The 27,948-nt window shown below is 29.6% G+C and overlaps 1 protein-coding gene across 2 annotated transcripts; it reads right to left on the bottom strand.

Annotated features, from left to right (window-relative positions):
* Window positions 1-562: 562 nt before the first annotated feature.
* LOC126901029 (uncharacterized) lies at window positions 563-11,917 on the bottom strand. 2 transcript variants are annotated; one of them, XM_050677154.1, is made up of 8 exons: window positions 11,853-11,917; window positions 2,916-3,077; window positions 2,435-2,818; window positions 2,306-2,371; window positions 1,733-1,788; window positions 1,278-1,548; window positions 867-1,049; window positions 563-810 (listed from the first exon to the last, which is right to left on the bottom strand). In XM_050677154.1, the coding sequence occupies exons 2-8, from the start codon at window positions 2,983-2,985 to the stop codon at window positions 668-670; spliced, it is 1,173 nt and encodes a 390-aa protein (XP_050533111.1). In that variant the 5' UTR covers window positions 2,986-3,077; window positions 11,853-11,917; the 3' UTR covers window positions 563-667. The 2 variants fall into 2 exon arrangements, with proteins under 2 accessions (XP_050533111.1, XP_050533110.1); XM_050677153.1 differs by having other exon boundaries at window positions 2,306-2,818.
* Between the last annotated feature and the right edge of the window lie 16,031 nt (window positions 11,918-27,948).

The following is a 27,948-nucleotide window of genomic DNA, read 5'->3' as shown; positions in this document are numbered from 1 at the left end:
GAAACGCCTCTAACCCCCCCCCAATTATAATAGAAATATATGATATATTTGTCACTCGATACCATATATACTTAATAATTACATAATGACCAGAATTTTATAATATCAACAACTCTAGTTATATTTTAAAGTTCGGCATTTTTTTTCACTTTTATGGAGATACTTGTACTACAGTAATTTTTATATAAAGTATTAATAACTTATGTAGTTTTAATTTATTTATACTTTTTATTCATTTTTTTTTATTTTTTAACTTTGAACACATTCATTTTCAAAATTTTATGGAATAAAATGCAGTCACAAAACTTAAGTCATTAAACTTGTCGATTTTGTAAAAACTATCATATTTTAATAGAGACGAAACTGAGTTTTCCATTCATCATTAAAATATTACTTGTAGCACAAGGGAACTCTAAACACAAAGTTAATCTATAGTACCTCTGTTAATTTGTATTTTTCAAGATCTCAAAATATTTACTAAAGAAAAACGATCTAATAAATAGAAAATCATTTTAATTATATAAATTTATCTTCAACAAACAAAGTAGCTAATATTATTTTTTAATTATATAATGAAAACAGTAAATAATTTCTTTAAACACAAGTTAAGTTAATTAATTGAATACTGGACAAAAAAAATATAAAGTATAAAGAAATATCAATAATTTTAACGATCACGTAATATGTCCATAATTGTTTTTGAAGATATTAAAAAGTTACGGTCGCCAAGTCTTAAATTTATTTTACATTTATATTCATTATTCTGTAGTTTACGCAGATTTTTTTGATGTGCGTTAAATAACTTGAAATCTAAATAAAAAAAATTGTTAAGTTTTCAACAAATAAACTAATTATTTCATAAGTACCTAATATGATGCATTTAACTGCCAATGGTGCGTGTTTCATATAAAAAATGTCTAATCTTCGCAGTTCAGAAGATGTTACAGACACCGACTCTCCCCAATCAATTAAATTAATAATATAAAAATTACTTCCCTCCACACTATTTTCAATATCAATACAAATTCCTCTATACCAACTACCATCACCTAAATGAAAATTCATATATTAATAAGAAAATAATGGAAATTTTTTTTTTTGGTTAATAATATTCTTTTATTAAAGACGCTATTTGATTATTATGAGTTATGATGCACTCATATAAAAGAAAAAAGATACTAATAAATTATTTGAGCTGATTAATTAACTATCTATCATACATACGTATGAAGTTTACTTATCTTCATATTATTTTAATAATTAAAATTATTCATTACTATATTTAACAGCACAGAGTTCATCACGTTGCGGTTTATAATTGTGATCTTGTGTTTGTTTGTAATGTGAATTCATACTGTTTTCCATAAATCTTATGTTTTGTTCATTTTTTACTTTTGTCATGCAAATATAATCTGTTTTACAATACAGCACTCTCATGTTATATACATAATTATTCCTTAATTGAATTTGAGGAATATTAAACAGGGTATAGATTTTTAGTCCATTGTCGACCTGAGTTCTTGTCTGCTTGTTCTCTACACCGTCATTCTATTAAATTGTTATTATTATTTATTAATTATTATGGCTTTATTTATCTAAGTCCTCTCTGAAAAAACTATGCTTGATAGTAAGAGTCAAACATAAAAAACTAAAGTGTTCAGTATTAGATAAATAGAAAAAAATTGAATATATGATTTCTAATTACCGAGTATGTTTTATTAACGCANATTACCGAATATGTTTTATTAACGCACACTTCAGCATTTGACAAATCATTCGACACATCTTCTAAAATATAAATTTAAAAAAATATTTTACTTATAAAAATTTCTAATACTTCTTTTTTAAATTTAATATTAAAGTCTATTGTTTTTTTTTTATACTCAATTATAGTTGCTAATATCCAATTTAAATTTTACAAATGCAATTTTTAAATTCATTTTAACTAATTATTTTAACCTATATAATAAAAATATTTATAAAGAACAAAGTCCTAGAAATTAAGCACGTCTATTTAAATTTATTCATGACTAAACATATAATGACTTTAAAGTAATCAAAATTATAGTAAAGTTAACGATTTTTTTTACAGTTAATATTACACAAATTAAAAACAGCATAAAATTATGTATAAAAATCCAAAACAGAAATTCCTATTTTAAAAATGATGATTTATAGCAAGCTATATGAAAAAATAAATAACTGTGGTCACAACTTTAAAAGAAAAATGAAAAAATTTTTTTCTTAACATAAATCTTTAAATTACTAATTAAAATATGTTCATTCAATTTTAAAGTAATCATACCTTTTATAGATGTTTCTAAGGGCAACGAAGTACATGACTGCAAATCATGCTCTCTAAATTCATTAACTAATGTGATATTTTTATTAGAATCTTGTTCAAATTTACCTTCAGTGGTTAAATTAAACATACCTTTTAAAAGAGGCTCATTTTTAGTAGATAAGAGGCACACTGGTTCTCCAGTGTGCATATAATTTATCAATTTTGAATTTGAATTATGAGGCTCGTCCAAAGATTTTGTATTTAAAATAAGATTTTCTATTGAGACGCTAGTTTGTGTTTCACAACTTAACGAATTAAACAACGACATTTCTGTTTGTGTCTCAGACACATTATAAATAAGTTTATTATTTGTCTGAGTAAATTTGTGAGAGTTTAATAGAGACGTCTGAACTGCCATGTCTTTTACTTCTTTAATCTGAGACTCTAAAATATTTATTTCTGTAACAGATTTTATTGGAGCGACCATTTCTTCTGCCATTGTATTTGTTTGTGATGCACAATCTACTGAGATGACTAAATAAAATAAAAATCAAAATTATAATAACACGTGAGAATTAATCATAAATAGAGGAAATAAATTTAGTAAACATTCAAATGTGCATAGAATTACCTTTGGATTTTTTTCTTAAGCCAAATTTCTTCTTGGCAATTCTCATTACTCTTGTAATAATGTTAGCCATTTTATACTAAAAATGATAGATTATTGCTTTACTTAAATAATTCGCAACTGATTTTTGTGTGATATTCATCATCATTTATATACATATGGTTGCTATGAAAAAAATTTTCAAACCAAGTATAAAAAATACTGCTACTTTAATACCAAATTATTACTATAATTATTATTTGTTAAAGTTGTTATACTTTTTTTAAAAATTCACCTATTAGAAACTATTTTAATTGTTAATATTAAAAATATTACCAATTTTATTTTTCGATATACTTTGTTGAAAATGTTTTTCTAGGTAGAAAAAACATGTAAAAATTATATCAAATGTTAATTTTTTATTTTAACTTTGATACGAAGTTGTTTTAATCTGTAAAGTAGTGTAATATAATAAAAATAATTCTCCCAATTTTTATATAAATAATAAATATATTATAAAATTTTACTGAATAAGGTTTTATTTATTTTAATAAACTAAGAAAAATATCAAGTTTATATGAAAATTAATTTTTTCTTATTGTAGGGTGACTTTTATAATTAATAGTAAATCTAAATCAAGAATAAACTTAACATATATTTATTATTCGATTAACAGTTTTGATACATGAAATTTTCAATTAATATTATAGTTGTAATGTATAGGCCAATATTTCTACATTACACAAAAATTTACAATTTTTAACTTTGCAATATGGTTAATATAGTACAAACTCTAGTTACTCTTAATCTTTCTATACTCATATGGTTTAAATGTCTCTTAATATCACATAAATTAATACAACAAAATAGCTTATCAGCCAGAAAATATTTTATTTTGTACTTTCTCTAACAAATTATATAAAAATAATTATAGATTGCAATCAAACTATTAAAAGTATTGTTTTAACCATTTTATTATTTAACAGTTCATAATAATAAATAAAACTTCATGAAATATACTTTAATAAGAAATATCATTATTTAATAAAAAATAATGGAGATAGCATTCTCATTTAAATCACAATAATGAAATACTATATATTTACTGTTATTAAATAGGTTAGTATTATTAATAAATCACATTATACATTAACCATAATTCAAAATAAAGAGATCAGTATCAGCCATCAAGTGTTCAATAATTTTTACTACATATTGTAAATTATTAGTACTGACTACTATCAAAGGCTGTTATACCCCAACAAATACTTTAAAGTGTAAAAAACCTATTAAGTACTGGATACTGAATACTGTATTATAAAAAAATAACTGAAGTGTTAAAAAAAAATAATAATAATTGTGAAGTTAAAAGACAAATTAGATCAAGAATCAGTTGATTGAAATGTAGATATAAATAATTTATTGACCATTTTTTACATAACTAACAAACACAAACATTATGATAATCACAACAATAAAAATGATAAGAACAAGTAGAAAACAAGCCAAGTTATAATTTTCATCTGGCTCCAAGTTAAAACCAGTAACATTAGCTCCGAACATAAACTATACAACTAATTATTTATATATTAAAGATATATCTAAAGTACTCTTAATAACTGATATATAGTTTTATCATAAATTAACATATTATTACTTTTCAATTGAATACATTATATTGTTCAAAATCAAGCATTTTTTCTTTATTAATATATTTAAGTTACTATAATTGTCATTGATCTTTTTTTTTTGTAATTTATGAACTTTATATTTTTTTTTACAAATAATTGACAAACCTATCGTCATTTTATAATGTAGAAGTACTAACGTGACATCAAAAAAAAAAAAATGTTCGATAGATAGATAGATGGATAATTTTTATAGTAAGTTTGACTCTGGGAGAATGTTTTAAATTTTTTTATTTTTCAAAAATGTACGAAATATAATGAATTATTTTCGATAAACATTAATGAGTTCTAAATACTACAAAAATCTCATTACTCGTAGATTAATAAAATTTCTAGATACTTGTTATCTCAGATGGTGTTTATTTATACTATTTATAAAATCATATAGCTATAATAAAAGATAATACTATTTTTATTTAGATAAAAAAATTGAGATTTTCCTAATGCTGTATAAGAATTACAACAGTATTTAACGTTAATTGCATAAAAAATATTCTATAATGATATATGATTAATTTCAAATTTAAAAAATAATTTTATTTAACCAATTTTTAAAATAAAGCTGAAAGGTAAATTCTATAAGACTGTAGTGAGACCAACTATGATGTATGGCTGTGGATGTTGGGCAAAAATAGAGAATAAAGTAAAAAACGTGTGTAGCAGTTTTCATTTTAGACAATCTTGATGTTTGGAAAAGTCGCATGATACAATTTCTTAATTTATTATAAGCACTTATTAAAGAAATGATTTTTTTAAAACAATCAGTTGAATAAACATCAACTAAATTATTTCAATTTAAAATAAGTAAACTAGAAATAACACAATTAAACTGACTTATATATAAATGTAATCATTACAAATACCATTGTAAGGTCATTGAATTTTATAATATATTCATTTATTTTTTGGTAATTTTTAGTTAAATAAATGCAAACATATACTGGTCCAAATCGTCTGACCTTTTTCTAATTTGTTCATTATTCCGGTTTGTCGTTTTGGCATTTATTTATGGAAAATCGAGATCAAGCTGCTTAATACATTTATACATTTGCTCTTAATTTATTACTAACTATCACATTACCATACATTATAGCCAGACGATTTTAATGGCTTATATTAAATTATTACGTTTTTCTAAAATACTTTTAAAAACTAAAAGCACCAATTTATTTTCATGTCATTTAAGATCTCAAAACTTGATTAAATAAAATTAACAGCGTATTTACAACGAATTCAATTACACTTTGGTGTGATAAAACTATTATTTTTTAATGTGATAATAATACATTTAAATAACATCAATGTTAATAAAATATTCTGATGACTAATGTACCGACTACAGTGTAAGTATAAATCAATATTTTTTTATTTCAACTGAATTTAACATTATGTATAAACTTCGGTAAATCAAATCTACGTTTAGGTTACTCTATTTTTCTGTACAACTTAGAACCGTAAAAACCATAAATAATAAAACACCAACAATTGTAACTCATTTAGCGATTTTGTTTAAATGAAAGATTATTCATATATATTAAAATTCTGTTTCTGATTATACTTTTGTAGTGTAGTATATGCAGACAATTTATGTAAAAAAAAAAACCAGTACGGTATAACAGGCCGTAAAAAATTCAAAGAAATTAGCAATATCTATGTTTTATTGGTGATCTATGCGACTACCTACACCTGGTAAATGATTAATTTAGATCACAAATAATATTTTTGGCTTTTGATACCATTATTGGTAGTTTTAAGTTTCACATGAATTAATACTATCTTTAGATTTAGATGTTATGTAAGGAGTAATGGGGTTAGTTGTCAAAGGCCCAAGTTTTTACAATTGAGATATTTAAATTTTAATTACACTATACTAATAAAAATTTCATAGGCAAATATTATCTATTCTTACAAATATCAAAATTTAATCGCATTTTTATGTTTTTTTGTGTCAAAGTAAAATTTCTGAGACATTTTCCTTTCAACTTTTTAGCAAACAATTAAATTTGATTTTATTTTTACATTTTGAAATCATAAAATTAATTACACGGTTTTGTGTGATTAAACAATTCTACATGAGGCTAGTTGTTACAGCAACATGAGAGTAAGAAGTTACAATATATTTATTACCCCCGAAAAATTATTATTTTTAGTACATTTGATAAAATTAGAATATTTAGTCCAGAAAATTAACGAACTCGAAGTACAAAGTTTATAAATAAATATAAAAATACCTCCATGTATTTTTAAGGACAAAATATTATTACTTTCCTTTGTTATTTTTAGTATAATATATTAGTAAAAAGTATCTGTAACAACTTATCTGACAACGAGTTAAGTTGTTACATTTTGACCAACTCCAGAAAAACATTTTTTTTAAGAATAAAAATATAAATTTATTGAATACATTTTTTTTTTTATGAAAGATTATAGCTTATAGATTAAAATAAACTCATTAAAATTTTGGTAACTGATGAGAAAAAAACAATATTACACTATTACACTCAAATAAACAAAAGTAAATATATTCTACACAGTAATCTGAACTTTGTCAAAATTCAACGCTACTTTAAAAATATAAATATAATTTAACTAGTAATTCTTCTTATGGTTTTCATTCTTTGGATAGTAACTAAACTCTAATTTTACAGTAATAAGATACTTGACAGCGTCTTAAAATGATTATGTTTATTGAATGTGGTTAAAAAACTAAACGAATTTTATGTNGGTTTTCATTCTTTGGATAGTAACTAAACTCTAATTTTACAGTAATAAGATACTTGACAGCGTCTTAAAATGATTATGTTTATCGAATGTGGTTAAAAAACTAAACGAATTTTATGTAAAAATTACTTATTATGAATTTGAAAATATGTAAAAAACAATATTATATATGCGCAGTACCGGTGGCATTACAATGATCGATACTAGTGTTTACACTAAACTTATACAGCTATTTTATGGACGCCCGCTGCTTATTCAGTTCCTGTACCATTGTTGGACGGGGGAGGATCATATTTAAATTCATTTAAAACAAAAACGGTGGCATCTATCTCTGGTTTTGTAATTTACCTCGCTGGATGGACTTTTACAAGTGTATAGACACGATGACCAAAAACAAAATACGAAAATCATAATAACACTATTCACTAATAATACCTATAACAAAGCTCGCGTGGGCGGTAAAATGGTCAGCGGGTAATGGACATGACAACAGAAAACGTATCTACAAAAAGAGTAAATACAATATTGTAATATATTAATGGGTGCAGGCGTATAAGTGGTCTTCAATAATAAACAAATATTGAAAAGGAATATTGATGAGTCTTAACAGGCGTGTTATTTAAAATGCTTTGTAAACTGTTTAACTTGAAACGAGTGCGTGCGTTCAATTTGCCAATAACATATGAGTCTCATTTATAAACCACACAAATTGGGCGTACAGATTGTATGAGGCAGACTGTACGGGTCGTAATGTTATAGACGTTCAGAGAATAAACTTTGTTGCATATCACTTATTTACTGCCGTTGTTAAAATATTCGCACAAGCAAAAAAAATACCGAGCGCTTAGCTGGGAGGTTACGATGCAAAGAGTCATCTTGTTGTGGTCTGCGCTGTGGAATTAATGTATGTAATTTCAATTTTAATCTGCCTACCAAAACGCAACCTGTAATCTTTTATTTTATTTCGCTTTTAGGTAACACAATCATTATTACACTGTGTATTCGTACCAACGCGCATATAAGTACTGGATTTCGCCTCGAAAAACCATAAGGTATAACCCTTAACATTGTAGTGTTCGTGACAAATTATCTATTTGTTCTACAGTGCCTCTGTATGAGAGAAACTCACTATTTCCATTATATTACAAAAAAACTACTAAATAATACTCAAAATGTAATCTTGAGTATAACTAATCTCTGCGTAGATCACACAAATGTTATTGAACTTGTAGAAATTTGTAGAAAAATAAAAACGTTCAATTTTCAAAACGACCCAAAATCATCAACGAAGCTCTAGACGCTAATCGACATTTGCTATAACATTATTATTATTATTGCGCTCTCTAAACAATTTTTTTTTGCGATTGAAAAAACTCATCCAATGTAATGACACCAAGTAAATCATATTATATTATTGACACGATAATTTGATGATTTTTTCCTAAAAAGTTTAAAGCAAAATATGATTATGTTCTTATTAAAAAAAAAATTCCTATGTTTATCCAAAATAAATAGTAGTCTAAATGAAGTTGAATTCTTCCAAAATCAATGGTTCAAGATATTAGAACATCATGAATCTCCTGGAAAAAAACGCAGACTGTAAAATCACTATCTGAGCAGAAATCTTAATAATTCAATCGAACAAAAAACGTCGATTCTAATTACACGTTTTTATTTCAAACTATGTCTAGACTAATAAGATTCAAAGAGTAATTATGAAAACGTAAACTGATTTATCCTAAGATAATTTGGTACGTGATTGATTTTAATAGTAAACCGTTAAAAACCGCAAACGTCAATTAAAATTACGCAAGGCGCATAATAACAGAAGATGTGTGCGGTATCCCGTGATATACTTGTGGGAGGACTGTAATCCTAATTTCGAACGTGGGCTCCGGATATAACCTTTTCTAGGATTATTGTTGTAGAGGTCTTCTCCATAATAATAATTGTTATTCATCTTATTAGTTTTTGTTTTGTGGCGGAGAGTAGAGGCACTAAAACGTTTGCAGTACCCTCCTATACCTACACAAAATATATAAAACGACGATGTCCGACTTATAAACGGTACATTTTCTATGGTAACAGATTATTATTTATTTTCAAACATATTTTGAGTATCGATAACGCATAGATATTCCAGGCCGCTCGTTTATACTCAAGTGTTATTCTATTACACTGCACCCACACATGTTTGGTAACACCTCATAACAGCTAGCTTTGACGCCTTCAGCGTTGTAATGTAAGCACCACAGGTTTGAATTTTTGGCAGTGTTGTTCAAATTATGTTGCCGAATTATTTAATCCAGTATTTAAATTAGATCACCCATAATTTTGTTATAATAAGATTCCTAGACTATCATCTGGGCGTTGGTGTGGCTCTAGTCATTGGCGGTTGGAAGTACTCTGAAGTCAGAAGACTTCAGTAGCTTTCTCGCAAACAATTGCATTACTGTTAAAATATAAATATATAAACTAAAAAAACTCTAACAAATCATGAATTGATCATTAATATTTTAGTATTCACACGGAGGATAATGTATGTTATATTAATTAACGCAAAACAATTTGGTACTTTCTTGAATTCTATGTCTATTTTATCTGCATCATTACATAGTATGTGATGAACAATATTACTACAAATCGTTCTATTATTATTATTTTCATTAATAGCAACAGCTAGTAGAGAGTAGTGGATACGAAATCAAAATGCCAAAGGCCAATACCGCGATATTCGATACGTGATTATCATCCGTGTACCTTTCTCTGGTTCATAGTAAACGTGTGATATACATGGCTTGGACACACGGCTGTACTACTCAAGTATAAATTACTTGATAATATATTGAGCTTGGCCAATATGTAGGCAGACGTATTTGCTACGCGCGTTACGGTCTCGATAGCTTTTTCAGGCGATTCGGACGTACTCGGATATTTCCCACGAGTATTTTCCCATGAGAGCACAACGCCTACGCGGTAAATTTAAAATACCTCAGCGAAGACAAAATTATATTTTCGTTTCATCGCTATTAATTATTTTAACTGAAAGAAAACCTATTTTCTGGCTCCTTTTTCACCTGCGACAATTCACATTGTTAAACAATTTATACTCAGTACAAAGTTTCTAGCAAAATATTGAACCGATTACCCCAAAAAATATCGATATTTAATTTTTAATGATATCTTTGATTGATGACTTCATATGTGTAAAAATATTTAATCCCAAAATTGTTTGCATAATCCACTGAGTGATTTTTTACTATTTATTGAAAACCAAACGTCTTAAACATATTATTTACTTTTGAAATGCTTTAAGATTTCTACTAGAAAATATAGTAATTTTAAAAATACACGTATTAAATTATAAATTTCAATTAAAACGAAATTGGTTTAACAAATTGGTAACTTGATTAATATTCTATTGATTAAGATTATATTATTCCGGTAAACATTCACTTCTTCATAAAAAAACATATTGGGCGTATGATATAAATGCTAACTTTACTAAAAAGAAAAACTAAATTAAAATCTAAAATATCTTTGCACAGAAATGTATCCAATTTAACTATCACAGCAAGATGCGCAACGAAATAAATAAAGATCTATAATGATTTCATAAACCGGTCGTATCAAATGTCATAAAAACATTTATTTTTAAAATAGGCCTGTTAACCATTTAAAATATGTATTCAACTGTCCATACAATTTTTTATGAAATATATTTAAAAACTGCTTCTTCAAATAATAAATGTATTAAAACGTGTTTAAAAATTTAAAAGAGAAACAATATTTTTTATTTAAATAACATAGTACCTATGGTTTTTAATTTATATCTGATGTTTATTAGTAAGTATTTATTATATGGTTTATAGTGCTAAATAATTTGAAACACCTCCATGATTAAATCAATAAAATTATATATTATCTTGTTTATTATTTAGTAATATTAAAGTATTACATTATTTTATCTGGAAGATTACATTTATCAATTTTGGTAATTTGTTTAATGTAACATCAGAATATTCATTATGTGTGCAGTGAATCAGCATTTTTTTATTACAAATTTACTTTTAAACGAAAGGTTTTTTAATCAAGCTAAAATATTATATTTAATCTTTAAATATAACCCATTATATTAGTAGTGTTTTTGAAGTCGTTCCCCTATAAATTGTGTAATTTTGAAGTGTTTTGATTCTACAAAATAATTATAAGAAATATAAATCCATCCCAAAGAATTCAAAATACTTTACGATTACTTTGCAGCTTAGTATAAATAATTTAAAATGACAACATCTTCTAAATCTTGTTATCTAAAATTTTCTTTAGGTTTTAATTTTTCTCGATCAATTTTATGTGAATGATAACATAATTGTTTTATAGTACAATATAAATACTTTATAAGAACTATATAAATTATTGATATTGTGAGATTAACAATATATAGAATATAAAACTATTGCAATTTTAATTATTTTACAATACCTAATATTGATTCTGCGTGTATTACAATTTTTATTTTACAGGTAATTAGTATTAAGTACTATGTACTTACTGTACCAGAACGGTTGCCAAAATCGATATGATGAAATGGACCTTCGAAAATCAAAACTTACAAATTAAAATATTAGACTATTTTCTATGTAGTTCGAACTGTAAAATCCTATTTAAATGTATACTCACTAACCGTTACACCAGTGCCATTAGTAACCTTCATACTCGATTTAATAAAACAAATTTAGCAAGGAATTATTGTCGGTTTAGCAATAATACTCATGTTGTTGATAATTATTGTTTCGTAAGCGCAAACAATTGACTGTGTCTTATACACAATGCATTCTAGATGTTCAGAGACAGAAATGTCCCAATCATCAGGGCATAGTTTTTGTTTTATGAATAGGTATCCCGTACCTAAATGAAAGTAGTTGTGTTATGCATCAATTGACATTTTTATCATATGTATTATCGTTCAATTTTAACACTAGAATACATTTTACACTTGCATTAAAGTCTCTTGATTTATTTTAGTTCAATTGGCATAGGCATTGAGAATTTTTTCTTGTTACAAATAAACATCAGTTATGATTTGTATTTAAATAATTGTTGACCATTTTAACTGTGTTATTTACAACTATACGTGTAGCCCGTACATATAAACTTGTGTCATTTTTAATGATGCATTATCATGATGATCTTACATGAACGTGTACCGGAAAATCGCATAGCACAGTATTCTACGCGTACAACAATGCCATTATGCACGACCAACCTCATAATATACATCCGTCAGTTAACAAAATGGGCACTCTGCAAAAATTAACCTCAGACTTAAAGCTGCACAACGCGTACCTACACAATTTATACGCGTATGAACCTTTTAAACATGGTGGTGGCTTGAAGAACATACCCTTGACATAGATGTTGTGTTATAGAATGAGCGAAACATATAAGTTAATAGAATATTTAAGTAAAAATACTTTTGACTTTTTAAATTTTGACATATATAATCAGCAATATGTGCAATTTAAAATGATTAGTTGAAACAATACAAAATTGCATACTCGACTGATTGAGTGCGAGTATCAAGCTGTGTACGTATTTACTTAGTATATACATGTATATACATAAAATATGTTTTTTTTTTTTTTTAACGAGTTTCAATAACTTATGAACTGGTTTAAAAGAAAAGACGGCAAAACTAGATCATTCGCAAAGTCGGCGCACACAGACATGTGCAATTTGTTGATGGAGACAAATAGTCCAGTGCGCTATAAACGTGAATTGAGTGCGCCGGTATTAAAAAAGAAAAAAAAATGAGCTAAAAAAAAAAAAATACGCAGTATAAATCAATCTCGGTCGGTGAATGGTCTCAACGGTAATATCCCTCTGATGTAAAAACTGGATCGGGTTAGACCAATCGATACATATACAATAATATAACAATGTAATGTGTGAGCGTGTTGTTTCCATGGCTCTTCTTCTTCTTCATATTTGTCGTTTTGCTTGGACGATGTACATAACGCGTATGTACATTTAACGTGATTGCAATAACCTATGAGCGAGTGAGCAAGCCGAAGGTAAATAATATTAGAACAACTGCCGGCGCAAATGTCGCAACAAATTCCAGTGCACTCATCAGATACGGGTCACTCGTCTTACTTTTTATCTGTTCCTCTAGTTCGAGCACTTCGGAGATCATCCGTAGAATATCCGAACAATATCAATTTGTTTGAGATCATGTCGTTTTATATCGAACAAAACTGGTTGCCGCTATGCACGTCCATGTCGCTAAACGGTTTTTCTTTTACACGTTTAATTCGCAAACGCACACACTCCTGTTCTAAGAACCCAATGATGTAATAAACTGGTAGTTTATTTATTAGTTTTTATCTTAGACCTTTTTTTTTATTTATTTTTTCGACTATCGTCATCGCATTTAAATTTTGCTTGGTCCATTGACGTCATTGATCAATCTAGCTGAGTGAAAATAAGTTTTTACTTGTATCCAGTTGAAATAACACCTGAAATACTTTAAATATTAATGTAGGAATTTAAATATTTAAATTTCAACAAGAATTCGTTGTATCAAAAATTAGAAATCGTTTATACTAATTTCATCTCTTGTTTTATTATTATGTTATCAACCGCGATTTAATGTTATTCGAGACTGATTTGTAAAATGCCGTCAAATATCTATTCAAGTAAAAATTAACTTCATAAATGCTTACTGTTTTCACATAGGGAAAGTTCGTAGTATATAGTGGCGAGCTGGTAGCGTTGGCGAAATCTGTATACAAATGCGTGCAGGATTACACCGTTGCATATTGTCATATTTATGGTCCTAAATTACATTCAGTTACCTTGGTACTTAAAACTCATTGTTTTCTTTGTGTCTACTTGAGGGACGAAGCAAGTTAATTAGACATCAGTTTCTGTAATCATGTCGTGTTTTTCAAAGGTATAACAATATATTCATGCGTTTTCTTTTCTGTGATGACTTTTTAACAGAAAATTTTGACACATGTCAAAACTCAACTTGGCTATTTAGCAGTCAGTAAAACACTCGAGAGCGGAACACTAATTTAACACTTCTTTAATACACGTTTTGAAACAAAAAATAATACCTAATTATTTACATAATATTAGTTAAATTTTGTGAATGATCTTTTGTTGTATTTACATTAAGTTTAACCGTTTCATTATTCATTTGTGAGTTTATTTTTGTAACTACTTCATTATTATCGAGTAAATTTTTTTTTTCATTTAAATAATTATCATATTACAAAAATTATTCTATTACAGACAATTTTATTAATATCAATAAGTTATTAACTAGGATGATTTATATATACAAATAGTTTGTGTTTGTCAATATTGTTTTCGTTTATGTTAGTTTTCTTTTTACTGAAACCTATTTATGAGAATCAAGTCACCTCCTATTCTATGTGTTTATAGTTGAAATTCATAGTTGGTCCTTCACAAGTTGCGTAAGATCAAAATTTCAATTATACAATTAATATTAAATTAAACAACACAGTCATATTTTCCGAATGCATTTCGCCACAAAAACTCAAGTAGCTGTACACAAAATAGTCCAAATTCTCGTATTTTAGCTCAAGTATGCACAACATACATAAATCGAACAAGACAAAATGTAATTTTTTTTAAAATAGCACAAATAAATTTATCTTTACTCAACTAAAATTACAAAACTAAACAATTACAATAAAATGTATTATATATTTGATGAAAAACTAAACTGACAGTCCGATTTGACAAGTAAGGTGTTCTTAAATGGCAGTAAGATGCAAGATTAAATGAAATGTCTAAATGTACCCTTGTTTGAGTTCAGCTGGATTAATAGTTTCTTTTTTTGATCCGTGTTATGTTTAATGAAAATCTGAAAAAACTATTTAATAATTATTAAAATAAAAAGATGAATTAACATACTGATAGAAAAAAAAATAAAAATTTAAGTATAAAACTATCTTGGGTTTTTGACATACAGCCCAGATTCACCTTAATAGTTCTATAAAATCTATATAATTATATCATTTTATTCAATAAAACTAGATACATAATAGACCATCTAAAGTAGAAAATAATCAAATAACGCTGAAATTAAAAATAACAAAAATAACGAATAAACAGTTTATTTAAAAGAAGCTATTGTTGAATCTAACACAATGCAAAAATAATAATGTATTATTATTATTATTATTGATAACCAATTAAGTTTTAAATAATTTTAAGAAAATGTCCATTCTGTTGTTTCGAAACACCAAATAATGTTTTTCAATGTTTTGTTTTAAGTTTTATTATATAACTTCACTGATTTAAGACTAAATGAAATAGTTTTTTATAAAAATTGGTACCACACCAAATTTTTCAAAATTGAATGGTAAATTGTCCTCCGTCATTGCGTAAGAAAAAACAATGAAAAGATTGATTTTAATAAATAACTATTGAAGTTTACTAATTTGCATTTATAATTTATAATATATAGGAAGTACGAGTTCTACTGCACGTGAGGGAAAAGGGATTTTTCACATAATTTTTTAGTACAGCTATATTGAATCACTTTAAAATTGCTGTAAAATTCCTTATCGCTACATAATCTCTTACTTGAAACGAGCTAAAATTAAGCACACGAGTTTTGAACGCGTGGATAGTGTTTTGCGTCAGTAATGTTCATTGACAAATTTAATACTGATACTAAAACTCGATACCGAAATGGTAACCCTAATTGAAAAACAAAATAAAAAACTATTTTCCGTCGTTTTACACGATGGCAATCGACACATTAAAATTGTATCGGTGCTGAAAATAATAGGAGCGGTGTAGTTCTTTCTGAATTTGTGGTCGGGTGACGGTAAAGACGACGGATTCTCGAGAAGGAATAAAATTTCGATTTCTCTTACACGTTTTACACGTGGACGTATATTTTGTACACACGTGACAGATTTATCGATGATAAACGTGATGTACAGTCGAGATGCGCAAGATTCCCGAAGCGCTTGCGTTTAATAATATACCGTCATGTCGCTCGTACAGGTACACAGCGATCACCTTTGGGTTCATCCGGCGACGCATGTGCGCTATTGGCCGGCGCGAACGTGACACTGCCCGTAGAAAGTATGACACTTTTCCGATATTATTCCCTGGAGCCGACCGATCCGCCCGGACGATAATTAAAACTGGTGACGCGCAGCGCGTAACCTCTTTCACCTCGACGGCCGACCGCTGCGGGGCCCACAACGTCCCGCGCACGATTGTTGCCCGTGTCCACTTGAAATTTTAATGCGCGTATGTGCTTAGCCGGAGGCCGGCAGACGCGATGCAAGTAAACACACACACGCCCAGACAATACTGCAATGCGCTCATATATGTATAGATTTCTAAATCGCACTGGATGCTGCGTGTATTGACTTTTTTTTACTTATTTTTACAAACTCGGACGTGTACGCGCAGAATACAAAATAGAATACGGCACGGGATGACGAAAGAGATAAACGTTGCAGCGACACCGAGATGCGTCGACTTTCGGCTTTCTCTCTCGAAAAAAACCGACAAATAATTTAATAATACGCATTGGCGCATCACTTTCCATTATACGCCTATATTAATACTATTAGGTATTATTACCGTCGTGATTATGATTATCGTGAAACGCGAGTAGAAGGGTATCTCGACGACGGGCCATCACTGGCCGATGCACGACGACACCTGAAACGGTTTTTTAAGATTAATCGTGTGTGTGTGTGTGTTTCTTTAAACGACTAATAGGGTGTAGGCACGCAGGTGCACAGGCGTCGTTAAGCGGACGTGTTTGTTTAATGCGTGTAAAGATATTTTATGACGATGATAACATTACTTGTGCGTATCCGAGAAATCCGTTCCGACGAAAGTAGACAGTTTAATGGAAAAATGTTCAATCACGAAATCACAACCGAAAACATAATCTGCGCATATTACACGGATTCCCATTAACTGTACGGGTCAAAATTCATAAGGTCATTTCAGCAATCATAGGCATTTCGTCTAAACTGCAGTGATGCGCATTTAATCGTTTTTTTATCTATTTCGTATAATTTATGTAAAATTGCACATCTCCTATGACTTGTTCACCTCCGTTAGTAAACGGATACTTCTTAAACGGTTTGTTTATTAAACTGACCAGGAAAACAAATTTTATTGTTATTTCTATTCGAATATTGCGTTAATACTCTGTTGTTGTAATTTTTATAGTTTGAAATGTATACATGTTTTATTGGACCTGTCACTCGCGCTATGCAGACGATGATAGGCGTCGTCGTTTGAGTGGTTCTTAAACATCGTGCTTTCCCTTTTAATTGTGAACAAATTTTCGGGTTTTGAGCAATACTCATCATGTCAGAATAATAATCACACTATTTATATTAAAAAATTAAAATAAAACTCGGTTACTTATAAGCCGTTTGGCAATGAGCAATAACATTATTGTAAGTATTTTATTTCAAAATCAACAGATAAGTATAATATAACTTTGTCTGCACGTTATTTACTTAAAATTAATGTACTCAAACACGATGTAGTAATTGTACAAAAAAATTTATTTATTGGAATATAAATGCTGTATTTTAAATGCATTTATTGTACAATGATTTAAGATAAAGTTACTAAATCTTCATAAAAGTAAAAGTAAATAGAATTTTTACTGTTTATCGATCAATAATCTCGCGGTTATTGTCTAATACTTTGTACACAACTCATTTAAACATTTTGAAATAAAAACTTTCGAAACTTATCACGAACAAATGTTTTTATAAATCGGAGTTTCATAGAAAATTCAATTAGATGATATTTAAATAATTATGACATTGTAGTGATTTATGACATTTTTTCATTTGACTAATTATTCGATTAAATTTTTATTACTAATATGTTCATTATTAGTCCGTATCAATCTTTGTCCAGTGTTACTAAACTAGTATAAATATTAATTTTATCTAATTACACATAATTTATATAAATAATTTTCAAGCTTAATGATTGTAATCTTATTTGATTAAATGCATAAATTAAATTAAACACTTTTATGAAAAACTAATGAATACAAATCGTTTGAATGCATTTTTAACACACTATTTTGTCACATCCATACTTTATGTAAGCTTATAATAATTTTATCGCCTTAATCTCTGTGTGAATAAATCGACAATTTTTTCATTTAATATTTAAATATGAAATCAGGAATGTATATTCAATGTAACAACTATTAATGTTCTTTGTCCAGACTTAAGATTTGCAATTTATTAATTTTATTCCATAATGTCATAGTATAAACACATAACGCGTACCGGTTTTATTTGACACAAAAGCAGACGGTCATACATAGATTAACCAGATCACATATAATAACATAAATCTATGCACACACTTGAAAATCATCACTATGATCACTATGAACCTAATCAATGTTAGTATTTTACATAGTGAAGTCCCTAAAAAAGTATCACCAATACATATGATTGCTGCAATAACGTATTTTATTATCCGGGTACTCGATAAGTAATTTTCAACAATTTGCCACGATTAATCAAAATAGCATTTATTGTGACCATACAAATGTCTTTAATTTTTCGACATCAAGTACAATGGAACAATCAACGGCTTACTGAGGGAATGCGATCCGCATGCACAGTTATTAGTATCAATAAAACCGATATTGTAATCGATGTTCGAGTTAAGGACAAAATGACCGTTGGCCATTTACGGTATTCAAATAATTAAACGCACATTTGAAATATCACATTCGACTTATGGCGAGATCGGACAGCCATAATGAGTGTGCCGAAGAACGATAAAAATCCATACGATATGTGTCGGACTGATTTTTAATAGTTCCACATTTGTATTTTTTATCCATTATTATTCATTTAAAAAAAATGCATAACATTAAGACAAGTTGTTTTGTGGAAGAGAAGAATAAGAAGAAGAAACTCAAACTGGAAACGATTTCAAAAGAACAAAACTGGATTTTGGGGCAAATCGAGATCGCGATAAACCCTGAAGATGATCCTAATTGAAAAACCGGTCGTTGTCGCGAGTGGGCCGATAGTCCGTAAAACAAGAGTGACCCGAAAATTTGTCACCTAACAACCGGATTTCGTAAGAGTTGATTTCTCTGGAACTTCATAGATCGAGATCAATAAATAATACCTACCGGCTAGTGGCGCAGCGTCTGGGCGTGTACCGGCGAATCCATCAAGTGGTGCTCTATGCGCACCCGTCTTGCAGTACCACGCGAGATTATTGTTTTGATTCGTGGTTCTGCCAACAAAACATTTTCCGGTTCTACGCGGCAATTAATCATGACGATGCGCGCACTTGCTCTTACGCGGCACACAATTAAACCGAGTACACCAGAAGTGGCGCTCAGCGGGCGTAACCACTCGCGTGTGGCCTTTTTTTAGAACAATATCGAACGCCATAAACCATAAATCCGTTCTAATATGATGTTTTATTACGGTCATATGTCATTTGGGCCTCGGCTAGCTCCCGAAGCAATAAAACACAACGTTGTAAAAAAGAAAAAAAACGTGAACAGAATATCCATAAAACTCCTTTTAGAAGGTGTATAATAATGCATGATATATAATATTATTATACCGGGTAATATTTGTGTGCACATTATGTTTACTGTGAGAAGAGCCCGCGGGATAAAAAAAAAAAAAACTACAGATTCGCCACCTCGACTCCGGTCACACGGCATAAACAGCGTATTAGGTTTTGAAAAGGGAGCGCCTTGATAAATGTGGACAACACCCGAATGGCATGTGTGGCAAGACTCATCGTGTACTGGATCTTCTTCTCTCTGCGGGCGACTTCATAATATAGGACGCAAAGGAATTTGAATACGCGAGTTTACTGTGTGCGGTCAAAATCTCATTTATTAGCCGCTGGAAAGACACGAATAAATTTAATACTACTAATTCTCGGCATACGCAATAATTTCGGAAACGGATCTGGTCCCCGAAAAAAAAACTCGATTTGTCGTCCGAAATCAATAGCGAATTATTATTACATTAAAAAATCATACGCGCAGCACACGTTTGCACGTCTTAGAAAGTATGCGCGTGTATAGCCACTGAGATTTGGCGACCGGCCAATACGACAATAACGATCCGTCTTCGGAAAACAGACAATTTTCGGTGCTCTGCCCAAAAATTTGTCGTATTAAATACAACTATGATTAATTAAATTACACGAATATTTTGTTGTTTCATTCTCTTTGATATTATTTATTTATTTGGTAATACCCTAAGACTGATACAAACGACGTTCGTTTTGAGTGAGCATCTCTAAATGGGTTTAATTTACTGTGTTGCTATCAAGTATATTGTGTAATAAATTATTATGTCAAACATCTGAATCCGTCTTGAACTGATGAACACATAACATTGTTGTAAATGCCAATGTTAGATTATCTAACAAAGCCACAATTAGTGTATCAACAATCATAACCTGCTTATATGAACACGATCATCTTCAGTGTGTTTCTCGAATAATTTATGCTTGAAAACGGCGCCAATTTCTCGATGTGTCAATCCATTTTAAAATTCTAGATAGAGACAGTGATAGAATACTCACGTACATATATTACATCAAAACAAAGGAATATTGGATTAGATTAATCGTAGTTGATATCTACATTTAATTACATTGTAATTTTCATTACTCTAACCAAACACTAATTTACACTCATATTCCATCGACTTTCGTTTTTTACACCCTCTTTAACTTATGTTTTCGTCTGGTAATTGTGAAATTCCTGTTAACTCGTCCGTTAAACCAAAATCCCTTTGAAAAACACTAATTGTTTNCAAAACAAAGGAATATTGGATTAGATTAATCGTAGTTGATATCTACATTTAATTACATTGTAATTTTCATTACTCTAACCAAATACTAATTTACACTAATATTCCATCGACTTTCGTTTTTTACACCCTGTTTAACTTATGTTTTCGTCTGGTAATTGTGAAATTCCTGTTATAACTCGTCCGTAAAACCAAAATCCCTTTGAAAAACACTAATTGTTTATCATATCTTACAATAAACAACACATAAAATTCAACTTGAAACGCGCAAACGACCAAGTGTCAAAGCTTATACACTTTGAACCGTGTAATGAACAGATTTAGGCCCAATTGTTTACATAATTTGAATCGTTTCTTCAATCATATCCGACAATTATTGAACAGGATTAAAATTATTTTGCTATTGAAAACATATCGTTGTAACCATAGGAGGACGTTGAAAAGTTATCAGTCTAAACGATCATGGCGTTATAAGGACACATAAAATGACTCTAAATTGTTGTATTGTTAAAATGTACGGGTTCATTGGCAATGCGCAAGATCACCCGGTCGACTGCAGAGACTTCGTGGACGGTTTGGCAAATTTACGTGTCGATTATAACGTTAGTATTGTAACAAAGCGTTTGGCTGTATCATAGTCATGGAGCCGTTGGACATTTATATTCCAAGTCAAAGATAATGCATCACGTGTAAAGACATTCCATCAGCTTCCTGCGGGATTGTATAATAATATAATGAAACGCAACGTGTACGTGATGCGTTCGGTTTTTCATTACCGAGCACGTCGGATAATTTATTCAGCATTAGCGCTTTTAGGATTTCCGTTTACGACTCCAAAACAAAAAAACACACAGAGACAAAGTGTATGACGCGTGTGTGTACAATAAAATCTCAGCCGGTCAGTACGACTGGGACGTGACCGCTTTGGGGCCATAAACGGTAAGGAAATATTGACGCTTCCTGTTTGTGTGGGCCGAATTTGAGAGTAATACACTTTTTTGTTATAATTTTCTTTGGGGCCATTTTATCGCGCAACGACTGTTCGATTTGATAATTTATAACAATCGTATTGTTATTACCGAGGCGGTCGATCCGTGCACGAGATATTGCGTTCAGTTTTAGCTCGGTCAGTCCTGGAATCAGTCTAATTAAGTTGTTGTTGGATATCGCACTCGTGACCGGTCCGCAGACATCACGAAATCCATCGGCAAACATCAGGTGGTGGTATACATTGCATGGCAGTAAAAAGACGCGGACGTTTTTTCGACCGTTTTTCTGCGCGGCATCGAATAATAATTACACGGCTATTAAAAGCAATTAGAGAAGACCGCGGCGTCGCTACACGGACATACCGACCGCGTTACACTATGAACTAGTTATTCTTCTGCGTTTGCTCTTTCAATAATAAGAAAACGGTTTTTAACGGACGATAACACACATATCATTAGCCGTTTAAAAGATTTCTATATAATAACGATCGAGCCCTGCGCCGGACGGTTCCCACGTATGTAAGGTCACAGACCCACTGCTCGGAGGTTATACATAGTAACACACACGGTGTTCATTTCGATATGCGATCGCACCACTTACCGTTTAACCCCATCCGATCGAGCCAATTACGCCGATCGATTCAAAACCAATAACATCATTGTGCACAGAGAGTATCTTCGGAGTTGTCAAAAACGTTCGGTCACGACGGACACAGTCGGCGGAGAAACGGGTGCAACAACTCGAGCGGTCTAGATGACGAAGCACATTTAATCGGTATGAATTTAATGTGTTTCGAAACAATGCGTCCATAACTTACTGCTGGGCCCACTCTGACGTTAGAAATGCAATATATTTTATGTTTTGACACGAATAATACGTAAGCGGACAACGCGAAAGTAACAGCGTTTATAATTTCATTTAACGTCATAATTCCGGCAAATAATATTCCGCAGCGTTTAATTACCGACGTTAATGACCTATCTGTCTAATAGACTGGGATTTAAACAGCTCAACGTTTTATGTCGGGACTAGATTTTAACGACACAAACAATTAATTGGTCGCGTCGCCGGTATGGGATTGAACGCGATTGTCGGCTGAAATAACGTAAACGAGTTTGATAGGCAAATGACTACACAAGTATAACACATAAAATTACTCGTTTTACTTTTATGGTGAAAACTCAAAACCGTTTTCAATTTACACGGCGTCGTATTGAAATAAAAAACCGAGAATATATTTGACGTGTTATTTGTTTTAAACTGCCGTCTCCTCTGCCCTTCCGGCCACATTTCCTCATTCTGTGGTCGTCTCCGCGCGATCGTTATCGCCCAACACAAGAACTATAAAAGTATATTTTCTTTCGTCGACTCGTAGTGATTTTAATACCTTTGACGGCGAATCTATAGAGGGTTAGGTTTTTATAGTATTATTATTTTATTGGACTAGCGGCATTTTCAAGTACTCGACCGACAGAAAGATAGCGGATAGTTCACACCTTTGGTGGTCCGGAAGTTACCAGTCCATCAAATTTCGCTGCACGTGATGGCGCTTAACTCGTGTCTATGCAAGCGTTTTACATTTTTATACAAACCGAACACACTTTATCCGAGAGTTGTAAAAGCACTCCGTTTGCGTTGTACCCTAGTTGGCAATGTGCTCGCAAACTGTTGTCGGATCTAATATAATAACGTGATTAGGAGGGTCTGTAGACTACTAACTGGACGGCGATGAAACCAGATCCGACGATGACGAGTGCGACGGCAAACTGTTTGCTTTCCATTAGAGTATAATAACACGGTGTCGGATAAGTTGAAAACAATCCGCACTCAGATATTCCTAAGATTCTTTTACTTTTATTCTAATGAAGACAGCCGCATAAATTACTATCGTTATTTTAATATAATATTATAATGCGACCGATTACAGCCACAGGAACTAAATTAATCGAATTTAAACTGGTGTGCGCGCTATAGGGTAGGATACAACACGAACATCGCCCGTGACAGCTGTGATCTGCTCAATCTAATTAGCCTGTGAAAAATACTTTGTTGTTGGACCTGTGCCGCTATGGCTGAAACGACGCTCCACATATAATTATTTATATTATTGCACCGAACACTTATTGTTGTTGTGTTTTACGGCGGCGAATCGACTTTAATTTTCCTCTTACAGACCGCATCTGAAACCCGACCGACATTGTGAATGACAATCCTATTAACCTTTCACACCTACAACACTTATCTTCCACCCCGGCCGGTCATTTTACAATGTTATTATTTTGATTGATTAATCGATGACTGATGTAACGTACTGTGTTGTTTTCAAGGTCTAATGCGAACAATGGCTGCAGCGCTGACTAAAAGATGTGTAAAGCATATATGTTGGTCTACGGTCCAGAACGTCGCATTAAAAATTTCATTGTTGTTTTTGACGATAAAAAAATAAAGTCGTCCATAAGACATTTGCACGGTTAATGTCGCGCACAGAATGACGAAACATATTGGCAGTTATGTGGCACGTATTGAACACATTGTGTGTAATATAGATATGTATTTAATACATACAAGACGTGACACGGCAGCGGTGGGCCCATTGTTATTGTTTTTCAAAATATATAAATCAAAGCATAAACCGATAACGTTGTGTGCGCCGAATGGCAAGTAGCATATTTTGTAACAGATCACGCCTGGGCTATGGCATCCGGCAACGTGTCGGACATCAGCGATATGTACCCGTTTCCTGTTGCTACTTGATTACACGCAGTACTTATGGTGTGCGAGGAGATCCTGAAAAAATACTATATTGAAATTGTTATGTCACCAGTTATTGGATATATGCAACCATAGCAAGATTGTATAACAAATTTTTATTGCCTTAAATTGTTCAAGTATAATTTGACATCTTCACAAGTATAATTAGTGATATAACGACAGAATGTACTCGAGGGAGTTTTCTTGGTACCGAATATATTGTTCTTAAGATTATAACGGCAAATATATCTTTCAACAAATAACGTAACTGAACAATTTCTTTAAATAAATAATTATATTTTTTTAAATAATTCGATGACTAATGAAACTTGAAAATTAATTGAATTAATGAGCAATTTTTAAAAAAAATCTTATGAAAAATGATCATATTTTATATGACTCAAAGTTGCACGATAAAAAAATCTCTAAATCGGAGAATAATTAAAATATACACCTATTGAATCAGTTCTATAGGTGTATATTTTTAGAAAAATGATAAAAATTAAATACCTGCTACTAAAATAGTATATACGCGCCATGAATAATAAAAACATAATTCTATAAATTATCATTCAACGCGTGCTACTCGTTTCGGAAGCCAAATCATTAATAAATGTTTCCAAAAACATGAAAATTATACATTACAAATTTGATTTATTTAAATATCCAGGTAAATATAAAATACACAGCGTATCTATGCATATTTTGTCTTATATCTTCCTGTATACAAATTTTATCTTCAGGATTTTACATGTCATGTTATATTATATGATACATATTTGATCAGCTTTTCATCGACTATTCAAACCAATAACTTCAAATATATTTATTTTGATTTAATAATTTATACATTATTTTTATACAGCAAAAATTAACATGTAATTCATTGACTTCTGTCAGTTTTATTATTAATTAAAACTATGTAATGATCAACGTGCTTAGTCTTTTGCTATTTATGTCAAATAAATTAAATTTTCTATCGTAAAAACATTAGTGGGCTATAAAATTATAATAATTTGAAGACATTTTCTCGTTTAAATTTAACTTAAATTACTACCTATCAGAAATCATTAACATAACTGTACACTGAGCATGCATAGTAATTACTCACAAATTTGATTGCATTTATGTAATGGAATAAAAAACTGCAACATACTTCCTCAACAAAAATTGTAAAACTATAAAATATTTTAAATGTGATAAATTTACTGTTAATTTAATTAAGTTTATTATTGGACAAGTTAAACGTTTAGAAAATGTGCAACGAGGTTAAATTTTTTAACATTTCGGCACTGTTGAATAAATAATTATTTTCAAATCACCTTTGGTACAAGAGTCGCAAAAAATGTCTCTTTGTAAGAATTGTATTCCGCCATTGAATATAATTTATAAAACATAAGAAAAATTTTATAAGAGAACATTTAAACAGGTAATTTTTTAATTTAAATTAAGTAATTCCAAAATATAATCTAGAATATATTAACCATTGTTTAAGTCTTTTTTTTTAAATTCTAATGCCTTATAAATATTCACATGTATGAATTAATATTTATATGCATGATTATCCAGAAAAGTATTTTCGAGTATTTTGATAGTAGATTACTTTATAATAAATTTTTTTTATTTTTAACTTACTGGCTATATGTTCTATCTCATGAAAAATAATTTAATCCAAAACGGTAAGTTAAATTGACACCAAACTAAAAAGATAAATGTGTTGTGTAAATACAATTTTTTTTCTAAAATGGCAATTCTTTATTTAAGTTTACTTCATTTGAATTTTAATACTTTTAAATTTAATATGGCATAATTATATCTCAAGTGAATAATAATTCATACTTATTATAAACACTATAGTTCATGGCTACATTTGCTAATTTCTCATTTAACAATATAAATAACTTAATATATTTTAATTAAAAACCGATATTTTTATATCTTTACATTTATCTTGACAAGATCGATTAACTTGTATAAAATAATTTATGGTACTTTACAGCAAGTGAATATATAAGTTATGTTGAAAATAATACACATTTTTCGGTTTGATATCATACAAAACTTTTATTCTAATGCTGTGCAAAATAATTTGTAGATAAAATAATTAATATAAATAATTTGACAACATACTTCTTCATTAAATCAATTTAAATAACTGTCTTAAAACCGTAAAAAAACATCAAAGTAAAATCATCATCCCTTCTTAACTTTACTATTAAAATTAAATAAATTTAAATATAAAAATTCAGTTCCACAAAATTAACATATTATCATTTGGTTATTGAAAATATTGATTAAAACCACTCTTTTTGCAGTTTTTTCAAACACTTAAGTTTTTAATTGTTATACTTAAAAAAAAAAACTCTTAATAATTTATAAAAATTCTGATTTATTACATATATTGGCGTACACTAATTTTGACTTTTAAAATTTCTTTCTATTCGACAAAATGCATAAAGCTATTATAATGAAAAATCAGATTGTCTAAAAAGTCCCGGTTTTGATATATTGCCTTGGCAAAATCCATCTAGATACAATGATTTTTTTTTTAATTAATCAATTTATTAAAATAAATAGTAAATTTGAAGATAACACGTGTGACATACTCAATTTCGAGAAAAATTTTCTTTTATTTCAATTAGTAATTTTATACACTACCAACATTATAGTTTATTATATTTCATTTAACTTTTATTTTTACCAAAAAATAAATTAGTCAGTCACTTGTATTTATCACCTATCCCCCGCAGGTATGTATTATTTTTCTATAATTGATTATTCCATGCTGAAATAAAAAACCGTATCATAACGATGAACCAATAAAGACGATTTCAATAAAATCGCTCGATCTGGTTGAATTTGCATAAAAACGGCATTACTTTAATTTTCATTTAACGTGCACACATATTTTATTTATTAAATTGAACTGGTGTGTTTGCCGCCAACGTACTCCACTCGATAGAAATTAAAAACGTATGAAGTTATTTGAAAGAAAATAACAAACTGCAGAGATCACTTTTATGTCGTGAATCTGCCTTTCACTAATTT

The sequence above is a fragment of the Daktulosphaira vitifoliae genome, unplaced genomic scaffold (genome assembly GCF_025091365.1).
Source record: "Daktulosphaira vitifoliae isolate Bord-2020 unplaced genomic scaffold, ASM2509136v1 Scaffold_3, whole genome shotgun sequence".
NCBI lineage: Eukaryota > Metazoa > Arthropoda > Insecta > Hemiptera > Phylloxeridae > Daktulosphaira > Daktulosphaira vitifoliae.
The sequence above is the reverse complement of the archived record's forward strand: the minus strand, read 5'-3'. Positions and strand labels throughout refer to the sequence as shown.

Coding starts and splice junctions, on each gene's coding strand:
- LOC126901029 (XM_050677153.1), bottom strand. CDS start 2,985: ATGGCTAACATTATTACAAGAGTAATGAGAATTGCCAAGAAGAAATTT. Junction 1,789..2,305: donor CTTAGAAACATCTATAAAAG/GTATGATTACTT, acceptor TTTATATTTTAG/AAGATGTGTCGAATGATTTG. Junction 811..866: donor AGTTAAATGCATCATATTAG/GTACTTATGAAA, acceptor TTTTTTATTTAG/ATTTCAAGTTATTTAACGCA.